This window comes from Giraffa tippelskirchi, chromosome 3 (genome assembly GCF_054371585.1).
Source record: "Giraffa tippelskirchi isolate mGirTip1 chromosome 3, T2T-mGirTip1v1.2.pri, whole genome shotgun sequence".
NCBI classification, from domain to species: domain Eukaryota; kingdom Metazoa; phylum Chordata; class Mammalia; order Artiodactyla; family Giraffidae; genus Giraffa; species Giraffa tippelskirchi.
In genome coordinates, this window is record NC_137277.1 from 23,510,943 (window position 1) to 23,533,263 (window position 22,321).

General features: G+C 44.8%; 1 protein-coding gene and 1 long non-coding RNA gene across 10 annotated transcripts in view; both read right to left on the reverse strand.

The window, feature by feature from the left end:
- Positions 1 to 7,368: 7,368 nt before the first annotated feature.
- LOC145542779 (uncharacterized) lies at positions 7,369 to 9,883 on the reverse strand. Its single transcript, XR_014080140.1, has 2 exons — positions 9,328 to 9,883; positions 7,369 to 8,107 (listed from the first exon to the last, which is right to left on the reverse strand). It is a non-coding gene; the product is annotated as an uncharacterized LOC145542779 (long non-coding RNA).
- Positions 9,884 to 11,468: 1,585 nt separating this feature from the next.
- The window catches only part of SOCS7 (suppressor of cytokine signaling 7), a 28,555-nt gene continuing 17,702 nt past the window's right edge, over positions 11,469 to 22,321 (reverse strand). For 3 of the 9 annotated variants that reach the window (XR_014080137.1, XR_014080135.1, XR_014080134.1), the window contains 4 exons: positions 15,731 to 15,866; positions 15,163 to 15,316; positions 13,021 to 13,104; positions 11,469 to 11,729 (listed from right to left, as the gene is read on the reverse strand). Coding sequence is in view for 3 of the 9 variants with exons in the window: in XM_081582326.1 (XP_081438452.1) it covers positions 15,193 to 15,316; positions 15,731 to 15,866 (260 nt within the window). In the remaining 6 variants the exon portion in view is untranslated. Of the gene's footprint in view, positions 11,730 to 12,050; positions 12,303 to 13,020; positions 13,105 to 15,162; positions 15,317 to 15,730; positions 15,913 to 22,321 lie in introns of those variants that run through there. The other 6 variants (XM_081582326.1, XM_081582325.1, XM_081582324.1 and 3 more) reach the window with 3 other exon arrangements.

Sequence of the window (22,321 nt, forward strand, 5' to 3'; positions counted from 1 at the left end):
AGAGTGCAGAAATAGCTCCAGAAAGAATGAAGAGGCTAAGCCAAAGCGAAAACAACGCCTGGTTGTGGATGTGACTGGTGATAGAGGTTAAGTCTGATGCTGTCAAGAACAATATTGTGTAGGAATCTGGAATGTTAGGTCCATGAATCAAGGTAAATTGGAAGTGGTCAAACAGGAGATGGCAAGAGTGAACATTGACATTTTAGGAATCAGTGAACTAAAATGGACCAGAATGGGTGAATTTAATTCAGATGACCATTATATCTACTACTGTGGGCAAGAATGCCTTAGAAGAAACAGAGTAGCCCTCATAGTCAACAAAAGAGTCTGAAATGAAGCACTTGGGTGCAATCTCAAAAATGACAGAATGATCTCTGTTCATTTCCAAGGCAAACCATTCAATATCACAGTAATCCAAGTCTATGCCCCAACCACTAATGTTGAAGAAGCTGAAGCTGAATGGTTCTATGAAGACCTACAAGACTTTGTAGAACTAACACCAAAAAAGATGTCCTTTCCATCATAGGGGACTGGAATGCAAAAGTAGGAAGTCAAGAGATACCTGGAGTAACAGGTAAGTTTGCCCTTGGAGTACAAAATGAAGCAGGGCAAAGGCTAACAGAGTTTTGACAAGAGAATGCACTGGTCATAGCAAACACCCTCTTCCAACAACATGAGACAACTCTACACATGGATGTTACCAGAAGGTCAATATCGAAATCAGATTGATTATATTCTTTGAAGCCGAAGATGGAGAAGCTCTATACAGTCAGCAACAACAAGACCTGGAGCTGACTGTGGCTCAGATCATGAACTCCTTATTGCAGAATACAGCCACAAATTGAAGAGAGTAGGGAAAACCACTAGACCATTCAAGTATGACCTAAATCAAATCCCTTATGATTATACAGTGGAAGTGACAAATAGATTCAAGGGATTAGATGTGATAGAGTGCCTGAAGAACTATGGATGGAGGTTTGTAACATTGTACAGGAGGCAGTGATCAAAACCATCCCCAAGAAAAAGAAATGCAAAAGGACAAAATGGTTGTCTGAGGAAGCTTTACAAATAGCTGAGAAAAGAAGAGAAGTGAAAGGCAAAGAAGAAAAGGAAAGGTGTGTGTGTCTATGTGTGTATCAGTTGCTCAGTCATGTCTGACTCTGTGACCCCATGGACTGTAGCCCACAAGGCTCCTCTGTCCAAGGGATTCTCCAGGCAAGATATACCCATCTGAATACAGAATTCCAAAGAATATCGAGGAGAGATAAGAAAGTCTTCCTAAGTGATCAATGCAAAGAAAGAAAAAAACAATAGAATGGGAAAGACTAGAGATCTCGTCAAGAAAATGAGAGATACCAAGGGAACATTTCATGCAAAGATGGACACAATAAAGGACAGAAATGGTATGGACCTAACAGAAGCAGAAGATATTAAGAAGAGGTGGCAAGAATACACAGAAGTATACAGAAGAGATTTTAATGAGCCAGATAACCACGACGGTGTGAGCACTCACCCAGAACCAGATATCCTGGAGTGTGAAGTCAAGTGGGCCTTAGGAAGCATCACTACAAACAAAGCTAGTGGAGGTGATGGAAGCATCACTACAAACAAAGCTAGTGGAGGTGATGGGATTCAAGTTGGGCTATTTCAAATCCTAAAAGATGATGCTGTTAAAATGCTGCACTCAACTTGCCAGCAAATTTGGAAAACTCAGCAGTGGCCACAGGACTGGAAAAGGTCAGTTTTCATTCCAGTCCCAAAGAAAGGCAATACCAAAGAATGTTCAAACTACCGCGCAATTGCACTCATTTCACACACTAGCAAAGTAATGCTCAAAATTCTTCAAGCTAGGCTTCAACAGTACATGAACCCAGAACTTCAGATGTTCAAGCTGGATTTAGAAAAGGCAGAGGAACCAGAGATCAAATTGCCAACATCCGCTGGATCATAGAAAAAGCAAGAGAATTCCAGAAAAACATCTGCTTCATTGACTACACTAAAGCCTTTGACTGTGTGGATCACAACAAACTGGAAAACTTTTAAAGAAATGGGAATACCAGACCACCACCTTACCTGCCTCCTGATAAATCTGTATGCAGGTCAAGAAGCAATAGTTAGAACTGGACATAGAACAACAGACTGGTTCCAAATTGGGAAAGGAGTACGTCAATGCTGTATATTGTCACCCTGCTTATTTAACTTATATGCAGAGTACATCATGAGAAATGCCAGAATGGATGAAGCACGAGCTGTAATCAAGATTGCTTGGAGAAATATCCATAACCTCAGATATGCAGATGATACCACCCTTATGACAGAAAGTGAAGAAGAACTAAAGAGCCTCTTGATGAAAGTGAAAGAGGAGAGTGAAGAAGCTAGCTTAAAACTCAACATTCAAAAACCAAAGATCTTGGCATCACTTCATGGCAGATAGATGGGGAAACAATGGAAACAGTGACAGACTTTTTCTCGGGCTCCAAAATCACTGCAGATGGTGACTACAGCCATGCAATTAAAAGATGCTTACTTCTTGGAAGAAAAGCTATGACCAACCTAGACAGAATATTAAAAAGCAGAGACATTACTTTACTGACAAAGGTCCGTAGAGTCAAAGCTATGGTTTTTCCAGTAGTCATGTATGGATGTGAGAGGTGGACCATAAGAAAGCTGAGTGCTAAAGAATTGATGCTTTTGAACTGTGGTGTTGCACAAGATTCTTGAGAGTCCCTTGGACAGCAAGGAGATCCAACCAGTCCATCCTAAAGGAAATCAGTCCTGAATATTCATTGGAAGGACTGATGCTGAAGTTGAAGCTCCAATAATTTGGCCACCTAATGCAAAGAACTGACTCACTGGAAAAGACCCTGATACTGGGAAAGGTCAAAGACAGGAGGAGAAGGGGATGACAGAGGATGAGATGGTTGGATGGCATCACCAACTCAATGGACATGAGTTTGAGCAAGCTCCAGGAGCTGGTGATGGATAGGGAAGCTTGGTGTGTTTCAGTCCATGGGGTCGCAAAGAGTCAGACGTGACTAAGCAACTGAACTAAGGGGAACTAAGATCCCACGTGCTGTTGGACAACTAAACCCACGCAACATAACTACTGAGTCCACACGCTGCAACAGAGACCCATTGCAGTCAAAGTTTTTAAAAATGGAATAAAATAAAAAAAGGAGATGTCTGAGCTGAGCTGTTTAACTGCAGTCTTTCTTATCCAGTAGGGGCCAGTGAGTGGTTCAGTGCAACCTCTGGTCACTGGTCAAAGCCTGCTGACCCTACGTTGGCAGCATCTTCGTCATTCTCTCTGACACCACTGACACCAGGAGGAAGCAGTCCACATCCCTCCTTGAAATATCTTACATTACAGCTACATCACTTAATCCATGCTCTTACTCCACCCACCAAAAGTCCAATCCCTTCCTTAAAATTCTCAAGAAGCCTGACGTTTAGGGTCTAAACCTCCCACCCCCATGACTCCATACAACCAAGTTGTCCTGTGCAAACCGTGAAAATCCAGGTTCAAGGCTGGCTGACTAGGAAAACGAGGCTGCCCTCCTGGGAGGGGGGCTGATCTCACCTTTCCTCAAGCACCACCACCTTGGCACTGTGCCAGCCCGGAGGCAGGCAGACAGCTAAATAGGACACAGGTTCTGTCCTTCACAGACCAGGGGTTATAGTCAAGTAACCGCAGACACATGAACAAATATTTTAACAGAGAAAGGAGCATTTGTTTGGCTGAGAGTGGCAGGTGAAAATTCCAGAGATGACTGTGGAGGGAAATCCTTGAAGGACGAGCAGTTCTGCAGGTGAAGAGGGTAAGAAGTAATGGTCCTCCAGGAAGACAAGAGAGCATGAGGGAATATGGAGTGTCAGGAGAAGGGATGCCATGATCTGGGAACTTCAAGTCATGCGTTGCGACCAAGTGCATCCTGTGTGGCGGGAGCAGGAGAAATGGCCTTGAACATTAGGTTGAGGAGTTAAGGTTTTCGTATCTAGTTTAAAAGTCATCAGTGATTTAGGGAAGTGACTTGAGCACATCTTTATTCTGGAAGGACCCAGTCCTTCCCCCCAGACAAGAGGGGAAACAGGAAGCAGGAAGACCAGCTGGGAAGCTGCTGAAATTGTCCAGGTGAAAAAGGGGAAGTGCCTAAACTAGGGCATGGCAACGGAGGAGGGATGCATGACAGGTTGTAGCTTAAATGGGGATTGTGAACAAAGTAAAATTGCAGTCAAAATTCCTCTTGAGAACCTCTGGGGAAGGGGCTCCATTAGAGATTAATGATAACTCAGTTCTTAGTACTTCTTCAGAGCTGGAGTCAACTCGGATGCCTTTGGCTGAGCACCAGAGGAAAACGGTTGGTCTTCAGAATCCATATGGCACAAGATGCTTGCACTCTAAGAGACTGGAGAGGAACCAAAACAGAAAATTCACTTTTCCCATCTCACCCTCAATCGGGGGACACAGATGAAATGGAGGAGGAAATATCCTGCACAGTTACTGTCATGTGCTTATAACTGAATTCAAGTACATTAGCAACAGGCATGGTGAGACACAACTGAAGTGAGATGGAATGAAAAGTGGAAGCTGAAAGTAGACAGGAAACAGGAATTGAAGGAGGTGGTTTTTGGGGTGAGGAGGGAGGGAAGGGACTATTTTATCTGGGGCTCCCTCTTTCCAAAAGAATGCCTTTTCTTCTATGGCTTTATCACTCAAGCCAGAGGGGACTAGTACCTCTTTCCCAACAAACCTCACACATCGTCACTAATATGAACAATGTTGATTTGAAAGGATGAAAACCTATGTCTTCACTTTCAAGAAATACCCACTAACACTCTTACTCTTGATGGTTGGTATTGGCAAAGATCTTTATGATTGACAAACTGTATCCAAATGGGGGACATTAGAGCACTGGAATTACTGATTCCAAGTTAAGCATTTTCCTTTGTAACGTTCCTCTTACTTCATAGTTTGGAGCATTTTTTCTTCCAAAAGGGACGAGAACTTTCATCAGGAGTTCATGCCTTCACAGAATAGCTATCAAAATTGCTAAGACACTGTTTCACCCTAATATGGACCTGTGACTTGGGAGTGAGCTGAGTGGGGCCAGCGGGGATCCTGAGATTCCCTCCTGGGGCACTCTAATCAACCCTAAGACAATGCCACGGCTGAGAACCAGGGTTTCAGCTCACTTGAGTGTGCTTTCCACTCTGAGGATGCAGAGAAACTGCAGAAAACTCTCCAAAATGTGCCAAGGTTAGTGAGCCAGACTTCTAAGTGGGGAACTTGGAGACGGACGGGGTAAGAAAGTTAAGAGGGAAGATTTGAGTGGCTCCAAGTAACCACAATCAGAGAAATATTTCTGGTCCTTTCCTCTCCAAAGAGGACCGCTCAAGAGGGAGTGGGCTAGAAAGACAAGAGGGACACAGGTTAAACTCATGAAAAACCTTGACTGCCAGTCTAGATATAAACTAAGAATGACCATTATGGTATGCAGTATGAACTCTCCCAAAATAGAGCAGAAAGGCCCAGAAAGCTCTCTGGAATTCTGCACTTACTAGGGAAGGAGAAAGCAGCTATGAGCAACGGCCATCAGCCTCAAGAATTTTCCAATCTCTCTAATTCTGACAAGACCAATTCTGGATGTGATCTGTTTAGCTGACATCACAGGGATTCCCCAAGTGCCAGGGTGGGCCATCTGACCCTAAGTAGGTCATTATGGTGTGAGGAGTCATGAGATGAGAGAGGGACTGAGAAACAACCACCCAAATAACATGAAATAATTTCTAAACATTTTTATTTCAAATCTCTTTTCACCCCTTCCGCAAAAAGACATGGGTCAGTACAGCAATCATAAAAAGGAGATACAAACACAAGAGTCAAATGTCTCCCGCACTGACACTTTACAAAAAACTGGGAATTGTACATGGATTTTCCAAACAGGACCTGCAGCAGCTACTAATGTCCCTTTACAAGAGTCAAACATGCCTATTAATACAGTATATACAGACACCCCATTCTGGAACTAATCTACAGGGACATCCCAACACCCCCCATCTATCCCCAGAAAAATACCAAAACACATCCAAAGTGCATTTGTTTTGTTTTTATCAAAACATCTTTCCCTTTCCCCACCCCACCCTCAGACCCTCCCACCCCATTTAAGATTGGCCTGCAAGTCTACTTTAACCATTTAGTAATTTTTTATAGTTTATGAAAATAAATTATACAGCAAATATTTTAATAAATTAAGCACAAAAAGGTTGAGGAAAGGAGAAAAACTAAATGGGAAGACAAAAGCCAGGCCACGCTTTGGCTTGGAGGAAGGTGGGGTGGCAGAAGAGGACGGAAGTGGTTACAGGGGGATGTGGCTCCCCTTCTGGTGAAGAACTGGCAACCACCCTGAGCCCAGATTGACACCCCTCTTCATTGAGTTCCTTAAAAACAACCAAAAAATGTACAGCAGTGGCTGTGCCATGGGCAGCACCAGTTTGGACATTCCAACAGGCCTGCCCACAGAGCGGTGCCTGGATTATGCTTGTCCCTTGGAAAAGGTTCTGGGCCTAACAGTGAGGGGCAGGTCCCTGTTCAAGGGAGCACCAGGGATGGAGCAGTCAGACCAGCCTTCCCGCTCCACTTGAGCTGAGTAGGGGGCTTAGGATGCAGCTCGGTGCGGGGCTGTGTGGTTTGTGATCTCCTGGGTTCTGATCAGAAGTATCCTAAGTTCAATTACACTCCATCTCCAGGAGCAACTAGGATCGCAGTCCAGCTGCGAGCAGACATTCAGGTCTTCCACTGCCCTGACTGGTTGCTGTTTGCCTGTCCCTCTCAGCATTTTGAAAGAGGGGGTAGGAGGGGAGAGGAAGCAATTCCAGGTACCCTCTTAAGAAGATGAAATGGGTGTGGAGGCATGTCACAGACCCAGCATGCAGGACTGGCTTCCTGGGAGGGGGACAAGAGTGGGAAGGAATGGGAGAAGGGGCAGAGATAGGAAACAGGAAGAATTCAGGGGCACCTACCAGGAAGGTTAAGAAGCATGAAAAGGACAAAGACAATATGGAATCTGCATGTAAAGAAAGGTCTTTCCCTGGCAGATTAGAGAATCGATAATTTAAATACAGTTCCTTACTCTATTTTTCTAACTGCAGCATCTGAGTCCCCAGTGCCTCTGTCTCTATGCTCCAACTCTCACCTCACCTCCCAAGGCTTCACTCTTATCTTCTCAAGGCCTCCTGCCATTTTGTGCTGAGCATGAAGACTTCAAAGTCAAAACAGGATAGATCGCGGGGACTGCCAGACTTGACTTTGCCTTCTTGAGCTGCGTGGCCCAATAATCCTACAGCTATCATGGGGGGACGGGGGCATGCTTTTTTTTTTCTTTTTCTTTTTTAATAAAAAAGGTTTTACTCCCCAGGAGCAAATAAATCATTTTGAACTAGTGATAAACACTGCTGCAGTGAAAAGAAAGATGGCTCCATGTATGCAATAGCACAAATTCCGTGTAAGAACAGCTGTGTCGACAATTAGAGCTAAAAATCACTTCTCCACTTCCCCCTTTCCCACAAACCAAACCAAGAGGATTCCCATAGGGAAAATGTCTAACTCAAAAGCTCCTCCCTTAGGGACAGGGGCATGTCATTCTCTTAGAAGTGGATAACAAACAGCAGGTCTCCCCTCAGTGGAGATGCTCTCCACACCCCCATTAGTGGCAAGACTTCTGCAAAGACAGACACACACACACACACGCACACAGACTTTCAGACCTCCTTCCAGCAGCCACAGAGCTGTACATCCCAGTGCTGAGGCCTCTAACTTCACGGCTCAAATCCTAGGGAGAGGTGGTAGGGCAGCGGGGAATCTAACCTAGGGGACAAGTTCCTCCAACCGCCATTTCCTACCAGGGTCAAGGGTTTCAAGCAGGCCATGTTCTTCTGGGTCCTGGGGTGAGGGCTTCAAGGCTGGCACCCAGCTTTGCTGTAGTCTCTCACCCCTGGATCTAGGAACACTAACCACCCTGCCTCTTACCAGTTCTTGCTGGAAGCGTAGGGGTTCTGTGGCCATCCCCACGTCACTGCCAACCTTAATAAGGGGCTTGTGGAATCAGCCCTAGGGACAAGCAGGAAAGCAGGAGAACAAACTATGATGACGGGCTCCCCACCACGCCTCTGCCCTCACGAGGCTGGGAGCTGCCACCCAGGGCTGGCTTTCCAGGGAGTCACACTCACTGTATCTAGGCACAGGCAGGCAACCAGGCCAAGGTCATCGCCAGCTGTCCCTAAGACCTAGTGTCGTCACCTATTTATCTAGTCCCACACCAAAGACCCCACACCTCCTCACTCCTGTGTGACCACAGCACACGCATTTCAAGTAATAGCAAGTTGTAGCAGTAACTGTCACTAGATCACAGTGGTTCACACTTGTCCTGAGGAAGGTTACAGCAGATCAGTCATAAACAAGCAAAGGTTAAACAGGCAGATCTGAGGTACTGACATCACTTAGCCACAACCAATGACGGGTCCCTAGAAGTGAGAACCTTTTCCAGTCTGTGACTTGAAACTACAACAACAACCAAAAAGGAATGAGTTCCTTCTGCAGACTGCTTTTCAATTAGCACTACGCAGAACTGGTAGAGGGACGGGGGTACAGCCAGCAGGTGAAGGGGAGGTGCTGACAATAGCCAGCTGCTCCTGCTCCCTCTCCCTGTGGACTCTGACCGGGTTGGGGCCTTTCCTCCTCACCTCTGGATGGAGCCTGTCTCCTCTGGCACAATTCTGTTCTGTAGCCACTCTACTGAGGAAGAAGTAGGGTATAGCCTGGGCCGTGCCTCATGCACAGACAGATCATAGACACAGTCACCACCACCTTTCCCGGGAGGAGAAAGGATGGTGGTTGAGGGTGGGTCACGCCTGCTCAGCTGGTTTGGTTTTGTACCTGAGAGTACAGATTCTCCAGTGGAAACTGCTGGCACCACAAGAGGTCCAGGGCTCTGCCTCCCTCCCTCTGGCTATGGTGAGAGCAGTGAGGCCCCAGCCACGGGCAGGGGGGGCCCCTGGCTGACTTCTGGCTCCGGGCTCCACCTTGCCATCATAATCCCTCAGCATTCACATCTACCTGATGACTAGGAAGTTTTGGTCTAGACCACAGCACAGAAAAAGGATTCTTTGATGCCACTGCTCTAACTTGGGGCTGTGCACTGTTCAGTACACACCACGCACATATCTGCTTCTGTGCTCTTGTTCTGCATTTCTCAGTGTCCTCCCCTTACCTAAAAACCAGTCTCAAAGCCCCAGAGCTTTCCTAGACCATCTGGTCTACTATGATCTTACCCACTCTGAACTTCTTTAGAGCCAGCCCTTGATTCTCCTCTGCCGTGCTAAGTCATTCTCCAAATGTGGCCGTCACCTAAAAGCTCCCTTAGGTCCGATGATATGTCTTCCACCTCTTGTGTTTTCCACAGTAGCTAGCCTAGAGCCAGGCAAGTGCACACTAAAACGTAATTAAAAAAAAAAAAGATTTCAGGTAGCTGCAAAACAGCCAATTGAGGATCTCAGTAGATTCCAGTCAGTAGGCTTTTGGTGGGTGGCACTTTCTGCAAGATGGCAAGTTAATTTGCACCTTCAAGAGGTAAGATCCATTGGTTAAGCCAATTCCTGGGGTCACTATCTTAACTGGTTGGTAATACTACCACGACAGCCAAAGAGAGAAGAGGTACCACACAACAAAGCAGAGGTGGGCTGTGTTTATGCTGCTGCTGCTGCTGCTGCTAAGTCGCGTCAGTCGTGTCCGACTCTGTGCGACCTCATAGACGGCAGCCCACCAGGTTCCCCTGTCCCTGGGATTCTCCAGGCAAGAGTACTGGAGTGGGTTGCCATTTCCTTCTCCAGGGCATGAAAGTGAAAAGTGAAGGTGGAGTCGCTCAGTCGTGTCCGACTCAGTGACCCCATGGACTGCAGCCCGCCAGGCTCCTCTGTTCATGGGATTTTCCAGGCAAGAGTATTGGAGTGGGGTGCCATTGCCTTCTCCAGTGTTTATGCTACAAAGCTCATTTTGTGGGTTACCTCTTGACAGCTAGGTAACAATGCAAGTTTCCACCCTATTCAGCTAAAAGGAGGAAGAACGGTCATTCCATGCAGGACGTAAGGCAGAAGGTCAATGTTTCCAGGTGAGGCAGTTCTATAAATTACCAAAACACTGGGGCCTCACCCTAAACCATCAGGAAACCACAAACCTGACAGTATTTATCTCACTAGATGAGGCAGATATAAACACAGGGGAACCAAAAGAGGCAGTCTACTGGAACACTTACTGCAAATGAGTAATAAAGATCAAACAGCTCAATTTTCACATCTTAATAACAAACCTCTCCCCAGAGTAACTCTACAGAAAAGCAAACTCATAATGCTTCACGATTTGACAATGGCCCAGTTCAGAAAAGCACTGGAATTTTTCTCCCTCTTCCTCTACTTCCATCTGGAAAAGAGGCAACCCTCAACCCAGCATCTGACAGACTTCCCAGCAAAAGGAGGGCAAACAAGATCTAACTCAGGAAAATGTCTGAGTTGCTAGGAAGAACTCAGGAAAATAAAGAAGCCTTTGCTACCTCCTGTTTCAGACCAACCTAAGAAGATGAGCTGTAATGCTCTCCTCCTTCCTCACTGATCTCAAACATCCCATTAAAGCTGAGCCATGAGGGGGCTTTCTCTAGGAAGAGCACAATAGTTTCCTTTCTCACCTTCCTCCACATTCCCTCTTACTACTTGACAGACATATGGAGGTAAGGAACACTGACTCCTAAGTCACGGGTACCATTTGCCATTAAGAATCTGGAAGCACGCTCCATTAACGGCAGCAGCCCGAGACTGCAGCTCTGAACTGCTCAGGTGATGAAAATACTACTGCCTTGACAGCTGGCAGAAGCAATAGGAATGATGTTACCATGACCAGAGTGAAATGAAGTTATCTCAAGGCAAGGGGTTGAGGGGAGAGGAACAGGGCTAACGTAAAGTCATACAATTCAGTAAAACAGAACGAACACGGCTTCATGAGAGGTGATTCTGAAATTAGGTTCCTAAACCTTAGAAGGAAGGTATGTGAGGAGTCACTACTTCCCCAGTAGGGCCATGTGCCAGGTTTTGCCCAGCATCTTCTATTTGAGACTATCCACCCTTTCTTTCCTGCTCCTGCTAAAGCTACCCATGCTTACAGAGAAGCAGGTTCTCCTCAATCAGAAACTCCCAACTTGATCTACACTCTGACTCCTCCTTTCCCCTTCTCCAAGGTCAATGTGAAGACTGGAATTCTGCCTTTGGCACCAGCTGAATGACCATCACTGGCAACCCGCTCTCCTCTCCTTCCCTTCCCCAGACCTGCTCACCCTCAGCACCACTTCCAATCCAATGGGCACAAACCCCAGTTGCCTTTAGGGTGAGTCTTCTGTATCAAGAAATGCAAATATACAAAACAAAACTTCTGAAAAAGGAACAGTGTTGAGACTTCTTCCCGTTTTCCAGGGAGTTCATCCAGCTCCAGGAGCACAGGGCTGGATGTGACATGGTGGAGCCCTGCTCAGAGTCCGCTGGTGTGCTTCGTCCAAGCCCCAGGGTGGTGAGGGGAACCAGTCTCTTGCACAGAGGATCCCAATCCTTCCTACTCCCTCCTGTTTTCCTCACTCTCCTTTTCATGGTAGCTTCATTTGGTTCTTTGAAACTGGAGCTTGGCAACCAAATGCCTAGGTTAAAAAAGGGGAAAATTAGAGTGGCTCAATACAGTGGAAACAAAACGGAGTCAAAGGACAGCCTCTGGAGGTAGAGAAGTACAGCTCAAAGGGAGAATGGAGCCTGGAAAGCCCAGTGCTTCCACAAACACTTCAGGTGGCTGGGGATGCAGTGGTGGCCTTTGTCATGGAGACCTGAGCAGCCTACAACCTGGTTGCCAAAAAAGGTCCTAAAATGACAAATAAAGATGCCCCTCACACCGCTTCCCTTCTCTTTTTCCCTTTCCCCTTCATTTTCCATTCACTTTTCCCCTCTGCTTCTCCCCTAAGGCCCACCTGCTCTAGGGACCAAAAAAGGAACTGAGTCCATGGAGGAATCCCTGGTGAGTCAGGCCAGAAACAGCTGCAAGCCTGCGGCTTCTGGCCAGTGAAGAGGGCTGACATATCATCACAAAGGCCAGTGCGGCATCAACCTTCCGATTCAAGAAGGGCACTGTGCCAGCTGTCACTCTGTCCCATAACTCCAAGCACCATGGCAAGAAATTCTCCAGGAAACAGCATGCACAAAACAAATGGCCACTAAGAACTCTGAAATTAAAACAAGTCTAACCAACGAGAAATCATAATGGCCAAATTTCATACCTTAAAAGGCCTTTCCTTTGGGAAGTGTTCCCAAGAGAACTTCCCTTTTTTTCAAGGGGTCCTCAGAGCAAGCACAGCAGGGCACTTATTCTCTGCTACAAGCAACAATCCCAGTGTCACAGCAAAAAAGAGACCCCGGGAGTTCGGTGCAATCCTCTACTAATACCTGACTGCCCCTCCACACTCATGACCAATGGCCAGCCCCAGCCTATGCCTGATCATAGCAGGGCCTTTGTACTTAGAGGATCTCTTGCCTAGAATGTCTGCTCCCAGGTCCTCTTACAGTTAACTCCCTGATATTCAAATCTTAGCTGAAATGTCACCTCCTCACAAGAGCCTTCCCTGATCATTCAAACTTGAGTATGAATGACGTTACCACTAACCACTGAACTTCACCCAATTTAATTTCTCTCACAACATGTACAGTCAACTGAAACTAGCCTATTCACTTCCTCAGTTGTTGCTGTCTATCTCTCCCTAAAGAACTGCAGCTCTGTGAGAACAGGGCCTTTGACTATCTTGTTCAGCACTCTCTTCCCAATTCATACTGGCTACTTAATATACAGAGGTCTGCTGAATCTACAAATGGGGAACTCACTAACTCCTGTGGACAACCATTCCATATTTGGATCTGTTCAAAAGGTTCTTAAGATAAACTGAGGACTTCCCTGACAGTCCAGTGGTTAAGAGTCCGAGCTTCTGCTGCTTGGGGCACAGGTTCAATCCCTGGTCAGGAAAGTTCCGCATGCTGCGCAGTGCGAACAAAAACAAAATAAAGTAGATATAAAGCTGGAGACTGAACTCTATTTATAACTTACTCTGTGTTCCTGCCCTGCCCCCTGGAACCACACAGAATAAGTTTGATCACTCTTAGGAAAATCTATCAAACACTTCTTTTGGCCTCCAAGCCCCTCTCACCCTAAAACTTCTCTGGTCCATGATAGTCATTTATTCCCTGCATTATGAAGTGTGGACAGCCCTCACCATCCTGAACCTTTCTCTGAATGTACATGTGCTCATGTAGGCTCCTCCTAAGGCACAGCACCCACAGAAGCAGTGCTCTAACTGAAGGGTCCCAATTATTCCTCAACAGTGCAGATGAGTAGATGGGTCCCCCTAGTTCCCTACCCTAATCACTGCAAAGCCATCAGAGAAACCCTCCTAGACAACAGGGCACTTAAATGTTTTAGGAGACACTTCTGAGTGCACACAACTTGTCAGTACAGGCATACCTCATTTAACTTGTTTCACTGCGTTTTTACAAGTTGAAGGTTTGTGGCAACTCCACGTTGTCAGATGATTGTTAGCATTTTTTAGCAATAAAATATTTTTAAATTAAGGTATGTAGATTTTTTAGACATAATGCTAGTGCGCACTTAACAGACCACAATATAGATAAAACTCTTTATACGCATTGGGAAACCAAAAAAATCATGTGACTTGCTTTATTGCGATAGTTGCTTTTTTCCAGTGGTCTGGAACAGAACCTGTGATACATCTCCCAGGTATGCCTATAACTGAAGATTTGACAAAGAAACTGCACGCCCAGCCCAGGATGCTTTAAGTTAAAACTCAACTGCCTCCCGGAGTTACCATTTCTTGATCTCTCTTCATTCCTCCTCCCCTGGCTAGTCCTGACTCACATGCTCTCCCCTCATGAGCACAGGATCAGAGACATCCAGAGCCAAGAGGAGACACACAGCTGGGGTCATCTGAGCCATGGCCCAAAAACACCCACAGAACAAAAACACCAGTTGTCACTCTCTCCCATTATGAAGAGAGCTGAGAGTGTGGGAAGAGTTAAAGCCCCCTTTCCACTCTAAAGCTGTCACACCTATGGGTTTTTCTCCTTTGTTTTGTATGGGGGATGGGATTAGAAACAGATGAGGTTAGAAGAATTCAGTGCTTAGAAAGGACACTCCCCACTGAGAGGGGTGAGGGTAGTCTTTGACCCCAGCAGTAGATCACTAGAATGTGAGATCTTGCATGTAACCCTTACTACCAAAATCACCACTTTCTGGTAATTCTGTTCCCTACTTACCTCTACTTTCAATATTCACATTAATGTAATTTAAGAAGACTTTTTTTTTTTTTTTGGCTGAGCCCCGAGGCATATGGGGATCTTAATTCCCCAACCAGGGATCGAACCAGAGCCCTCAGCACTGGAAGCACGGAGTCCTAACCACTGGACCACCAGGGAATCCCCAAGACTAATTAGAATATATCTGTACAAACCAGTATTCCAAGGTATCTTATGGGAAAACAAATAAATAAAACTCAGTATAGCAATGGGATACACTCTTATATAAATGAATTCCTTAGTTAATTCATTTATTCTTTTCACCAATTTACTTTTCAGTGGCCCAGATGGAATTTTAAACAGAAGAGCAAGCTTGTTTTTTCCTCATCCCCATATTCCAAGCCATGGGACAGTAGAACTCTCACTGAAGTGCATGCCTATTGCAATTAAGGGCATTTTGTGTTCCCTTTGATGAAGTTTTCTTCCCCTTTGGTTTCCTGCTTTACATGTCATTTGTGCAATAGCTGCACTTCTATGTCCTCTTTATATATATTCAGTGATTAGCATGCATGTTGCTTTGCAAATATTCAAGCCTCTCTTGTCTATTTGTTCTTCTCCCCGTTGGAGTATGTGCCCCCCTGGGACTCTGTGATCAGATGTGGCAACTCTCTGGACAGATGCCTGGATTGGGGTATGTGCCTGGGGTGGGAGAAAGGGGGCAAGGCCCAGTGCAGGATAACCGCCCAGGAAGAGACCAGGCTGGACAGTGAGGCGGAGTATGCATACCCTTGGTGGTGACCAGCAGGGGGCCCCTCGCTACGTGGAGGGTTCCAACACCTCTTGCTTCTGTTTGGAAATGAGCTGCGCTTCCTTTAGAGACAGGTATACCTCTTCCTGAGGATCATAGTAGTAGAACTTTCGGATATAAGAGATCAGAGGCCTACGAATAATACAAGAGGGATACACACAAGTGTTATACAGAACTTAAAAAAGAAAGATCACCTTTATTCAACCCTCCCTTCTTTTCAATCCCTATATGGTTGAGACAACACCAAGGAATCTCTGCCAACTTGAGAAAATTCCCACTTTCTCACTTATTATAGTTCTGTCTCCCTCCCTCTTACCATCTCCACTCTACTCTTTGCAGAGTCTGCAGAAGGGAAAGTGACACACGCACACACCTTCCTGCTTCTTGGCTGTATTGTGACATTTCTAAGTTAGGTGCTAAGACAGGAGAAGTGAAGAGACGACGCCTGTGAGTTGCCAGGCTCTGCCTGTACACTCCACTTGTAGGCCTCACTGACACTGTAAGTAACCCTCCATTCCTGCTCCGGCTCTAAAGACCCCATCATACTTAGGCAGTGGGAGATCCGGGATGTGATCAATCCGGACGAGCTGTCGGATTCGGAATCGGCAAAGGTGCTGGAGGGATTTGACATTGCTGAATCGGGACACTGGATAGAGCAACTGGACTGGAGTTGGTGGCAGTCCTTCAAGAACAAAAACCGAGAGAAATATTCAGATGAGAAAAGGCAGCTAACTATATATAATCTTCCTTATGAAGAGAATCCAAGGAAGGGAACCAGTGCTTCTTTACAGTTCACATACGTCTTCTGTGCAAAAGCGCCCTTCCCAAAACTTGGTTTCCATAGTACTGCTACCATATTTCATACTCAAGGGAGCCTACCCTCTGGCAGGGGGCCTCCCCAGCCTGACTTCTAACAACTGAGAGTCTTGCTCTCCAGACAGCTCAATGAAAAACGCCGAGCTAGAGACTTTGCTTGGAGCCAAGTGGCCAATCTCAGGCCCAAGGCTCTCAGTGAAGGACAACAGTCAAAGGCATCCTTGTTGGGAATGGGAGACACTTGTTTAGTATCTAGAGTATCTTGAAGGTGAGGACTCAAAAAGGCTGTTCAGAGTGGTCCCCACCAAATTCCAACTGAGAGACAGTAAGCAGAAGGCAGCAGCTAGGATCAAATTTTACAGGCCGGTCACACGGTCATTTACTTCAACCCAGGACAGTCAGGTTTAGCTACCTTTTACTCCTCGCCAATCCTCCACCCCCACCAACCACCCTTCTTACTTCTGAAAATTTAGGTTGGGTACAGGAACAGAAAAAAAGATGATGATACTTTTTCTTTTTTAGATAAACAGCTTCCAAATAATATTCATATTGGTTAATTATTTTTTTAAAAGGTTCACTTTAATTGTGTGTGCTCAGTTGTGGCCGACTCCTTGCAACCCCGTGGACTGTACCCCACCAGGCTCCTCTGTCCATGGAATTTTCCAGGCAACAATACTAGAGTGGGTTGACCATTTCCTTCTCCAACAGATCTTCCCGACCCAGGGATCAAACCAGCATCTCTTGCGTCTCCTGCTTGGCAGGTGGATTCTTTACCACTGCGCCACCTGGGAAGCCCAGGATAATACTTTTAAAAGAAAAGCAACCATAGCAGCTTGGGCGAGCTGGAATTGGTACTGCTCTGTGTACAAGTGCCTGCTGACTAAAGCCAGTCAGGCCCAATGGAAGCCCCACACTCATGTTTCATCACAGTATCAGCGGGCTCCACGCTGGGAAATTCCAACCCCCAGGGGACAATGCCACAGAATGGAGACACCCACGATGGCAGGGACAGTGAAACATGTTCAAGAGGATAAAGAATACTCTTGTTTCAATAATCAAAGGACTATGGAAGGTAAACAAGCAAACTGCGCTCAGAAAGAATCTGAGTTGCAAAACCTTTGAAAGAATTCTTTTCTCAACCATTGTTGAATCAAATGAAATTCTGTAGACACAACTTGTTGGAAAATAAAATATCTATTTTTGGAGTTTAATTTCAAACAGTTTTAAAATTTTGTTTGAAGCCATGAGAAGAAAAAATTAAAGCTTGCTGATTGTCTCCCAAAGCCTTTTCATGGTTGTTAACAACAGGCTTTCTAAAAAAAGTTGAAATACATTTTATGCTATATAAGTAAGCTTACCTTAAAATCATTTAGCTCAGTCTTCAAAGCTGTGCTCCCAGATACCACTATTACCCCCACTGCAGAATGAAGAAACTGAGGCCTACTGAGCTTAGAGAATTTGCTCACAGCACAGAACCAGCAGAGCTGGCCTTCCCTGAATACTTGCTCTGTCTGAGGAAGAGTTTAGCCCAGGGAACCTCAAAGGAGGGTTCTCCAGGAGACTCCCAGAGCACCTGCCCATGCGACTGTCTAACGGGGGTGCTGTCGAGACAGTCCCAGCTTCTTGATTCAGGACCAGTCTCTCTTAGTCCTTGACTTCTCACCCCTATCCCTTCAAATCTAATGCTTATATTTTTAAAGCACTGTAACCCTCATCCTTAGGGGCTGGTCCCCCTGAGGGTCGAAACCAGGACTTTCTGCATGTAAAGCTGACCTGCTAACCACTACACTATGGAAACACAAGCTCAGATCATGAGCTCCTCATTTCAAAATTCAGGCTTAAATTGAAGAAAGTAGGGAAAATCACTAGGCCACTCAGGTATGATCTAAATCAAATCCCTTTTAATTATATGGTGGAGATGACGAATAGATTCAAGGAGTTAGATCTGGTAGGGTGCCTGAAGCACTATAGAAGGAAGTTTGTAACACGGTATAGAAGGCAGTGACCAAAACTATCCCAAAGAAAAAGAAATGCAACAAGGCAAAGTGGTTGTCTGAGGAGGCTTTACAAATAGCTGAGGAAAGAAGAGAAGCAAAAGGCAAGGGAGAAAGGGAAAGATATACCCAACTGAATGCAGAGTTCCAGAGAATAGCAAGGAGAGGTAAGAAGCCTTTCTTACATGAATAAGCAAAGAAACAGGAAAACAACAGAATGAGAAAGACTAGAGATCTCTCCAAAAAAATTGGAGATATCAAGGGAACATTTCATGTAAGGATGAGCATGATAAAGGACAGGAACAGTAAGGACCTAACAGAAGCAGAAAAGATTAAAAAGAAGTGGCAAGAATACACAGAAGAACTATACAAAAAAGATCTTAATGACTCAGATAACTACAATAGTGTGGTCACTCCATCTAGAGCCAGACATCCTGGAGTGTGAAGTCAAGTGGGCTTTAGGAAGCGCTACTATGATCAAAGATAGTGGAGGTGATGGAATTCCAGTTGAGCTATTTAAAATCCTAAAAGATGATGCTGTTCAAGTGCTGCCCTCAGTATGCCAGCAAATATAGAAAACTCAGCAGTGGCTACAGGACTGGAAAAGGTCAGTTTTCATTCCAATCCCAAAGAAGGGCAATGCCAAATGTTCAAACTACCAAACAACAGTGTTCATTTCATATGCTAGCAAGGCTATGCTCAAAATCCTTCAAGCTATGCTTCAGCAGTATGTGAACCAAGAATTTCCTGATGTACAAGCTGGGTTTACAAAAAGGCAGAGAAACCAGAGATCAAATTACCAACATGGATCATGGAGAAAGCAAAAGAATTCCAGAAAAAACATGTAGTTCTGCTTCATTGACTATGCTAACGCCTTGACTGTGTGGCTCACAACAAACTATGGAAAATTCTTAGAGATGGGAATACCAGACCACTTTATCTGTCTCCTAAGAAACCTGTATGCAGGTCAAGAAGCAACAGGTAGGACTGGATGAGGAAAAACTGACTGGTTCAAAATTGGGAAAGGAGTGTGACAAGAGTGTATACCATCACCCTGCTTATTTAACTTCTAAGCAGAGTACATCATGTGAAATGCCGGGCTGGATGAATTAGAAGCTGGAGTCAAGATTCCAGGAGAAACATCAACAGCTTCAGATATGCAGATGATACCACTCTAATGGTAGAAAGTAAAGAGGAACTAAAGAGCCTCTTGATGAGGGTCAAAAAAGGAGAGTGAAAAAGCTGGCTTAAAACTCAGCATTAAAACAACTAGGTTCAGGGTATCCAGTCCCATCACTTCATGGCAAATAAAAGGGGAAAAAGTGAAAGCAGAGGCAGATTTTATTTTCCCGGGCTCCAAAGTCACTGTGGACGGTGACTACAGCCATGGAATTAAAAGACATTTGCTCCATGGTAGAAAAGCTGTAACAAACCTAGACAGTGTATTCAAAAGCAGAGACATCACTTTGACAACAAAGGTCCATATACTCAAAGCTATGGTTTTTCCAGTAGTCACGTATGAATGTGAGAGTTGGACCATAAAGAAGGCTGAGTGCTGAAGAACTGATGCTTTCGATTTGTGGTGCTGGAGAAGACTCTTGAGAGTACCTTAGACAGGAGATCAAACCAGTCAATCTTAAAGGAAATCAACCCTGAATATTCATTGGAAGGACTCATGCTGAAGCTGAAACTCCAATACTCTGGCCACCTGATCTGAAGAGATGACTCAACGGAAAAGACCCTGATGCTGGGAAAGATTGAGGTCAGGAGAAGAAGTGGGCAACAGAGGATGAGGATGAGATGGTTACATCGTATCAGCAATTCAATGGACATGAATTTGAGCAAATGATAGGAGATTAGTGGAGGACAGAGGAGCCTGGTGTGCTGTAGTTCATGGGGTCCCAAAGAGTTGGACACAACTTAGCGACTGAACAACAACAAAAGCCCTCATCCACCCACACACGCCATTGGTTGGCCCTCTTCTCATATACCATTAAAAAAAAATTCACACATGGATTTCTCTCTTGAATATATTTAAACTCAAGTGGTTTTAAAATGATTCTGGGTTCAAATGCCTCTTTGAATTTTACCTTTTCACTCATATGCTTTAAAAATAGTCTTTAGTAAATTACACTATGATGAACAGAAAGCTTTTGGGAGTTTGGTTGTAATATTGCTAAACTCAACATGACGTTTCAGAGACAAAAGTAATTTATGTACCTAATTGTTTATTCCCAAAGACAGTACTATAGGACTTGCACTTAAAGAGGTCAGGATAATAGTAGCATATAATTATCTGACTGCCTACTTAAATTTTAATGACCATATATACTTGCCTATTTAGTTGTGTTATTTTTAGACTTAGGTTCACAAATAGGAATTTGAAACCCGTTAATTCTCTGATATTCCCTAGTGTCAACTTGACTGTTTAGTGTTTGCCCCCAAACACAGCAAACAATTGGAGCTCTGACATCCAAAGCATGTTCACAGAAGAGGTCAGAAATGGAGATAAATCCAACATAAGACACCAGTGCAGCTGAAAGGGAAAGGCAAGATACAACAGTGGTCATCAAGAACTTTCCTCTGGTCCTCATGCCAGGGTGCTGTGCACAAATCCAATTTCCAGCCACTTTGCTCTTTTCTCTTTCCCCCAAAAGGACCAGGGTTAGGCATGAGGGCTTCCCAGGTGGCTCGAGTTATAAAGAAACCAGCTGCCAATGCAGGAGATATAAGAGATGTGGGTTCGATCTCTGGGTTGGGAAGATCCTCTGAAGGAAGGCATGGCAACCCAGTCCAGTATTCTCGCTTGAAGAATCCCATTGACAGAGGAGCCTCACGGGCTACAGTTCATGGGATTGCAGAGTCAGACACAACTAAAGAGACTTAAGCAGGCATGCATGCAGGCATGATGAATCTCTTTCAGAAAAAAAGTAAAAAGAATCTCTTTCAGGTCTGAACACCCAAACGCCCAGGTCTTTCTCCCACAACAAACTGTTCCCTGAAGACCAGAAATATCCAACCCCAAATGTCTGTTAACAGGACTGAATTGAAAAATCTGAGATACAAGGAAAACATATCACTGAACAATTAATTATAGTCTTAATGATGGTGCAAAAGAGGAAGCAATTGATTTCCTTAGCGTGTCTGACTCAAAGTGTGACTAAAAAAACAAAAAGTATTTTCTCTTCACGCACTTCAGAGATGATGGGAGATTCTTCCAACTAAGAAGAACACATTCAAGTTGAGTTCTGGCTCTCACAGCATCAGAAGTTTTCTGCTAATCCAATCACATTCTCTTTTGGAGACTGCTGCTTGGTGTTAGGTGTTTAGCTTACAGCTATGAATCGGACCAGACTGAGATATAATCAGCAATCTCAGATTTATCATGACCATGCTCCAACACTGTCATGAGAAGAGATAAGAGGCAAACCAAGCTCAGGGGCCATTCTTTTGACCAAAGATTCCTCCCCCAATTGCTAAGTATTCTACTTATAAATTCTTTCTGCTCCTCACTTGGTGCCATCTAGAACTTTCATTAGGCCTGGGTTTATAACCCGTATAATCCCTGGCATCCTTTTACACCAGGCTGGATATGCTGCTAGTACATCCAGCTCTAGATTTGAGCCAGAAAAACCTGACTCTGCATCCTGCCTCTTGTAATTCACTGTGCATTGGTTTCTTAATCTGTATTTTAAAAAAGATAAAAAAACGAGGGAGAGACTATAACATTCCTTCAAGGAATCTCATAAGGGTTAAATGAAACAATATGAGCCCCTTGTAGGCAGTTACCAGCATCCCAAAGTCTAAACAAACGGGCTCCTTTTACCATCCACTGAGTTATAATCCCTGGTATAAGCTGACAGAGCTCAACCTAAATCTAATGACTACCACCTCCTCACGGGAATTCTCTCCCCTAACAAAGTCAGCCTTACAGAATGCCTCAACCCCTGATAAGCAAAGGGAGGCAGCAAACAATGGTAAAGGAGAACACTGACCTGGCCTTCTTTGTCCGAATCTTTCAAAGAGACGTCACTTATGGTCTAGGAGCAAATACTAATTTGCTTTCCCTTCTCAGCTTGATTACAATTTTAAGTGCAAATAGATATCCTACTTGTACCTAGAAAGATACTCTCCACTCTCCACTGTGTTTATCCACAGATAAATACAATTCTGACTTCTTTATGTCCTCTCTACAAATGTCAGGAAACTCAATCTGCAATTTGCTATTTTTTTTTTCCCATAGCAGAGGGTGGGAAGTAAAACACAGGAGTTGGAGTCAGTTGGGCCTTGGTTTGAATTCTGGCTTCAGCAATGATTAGCTGAGTAA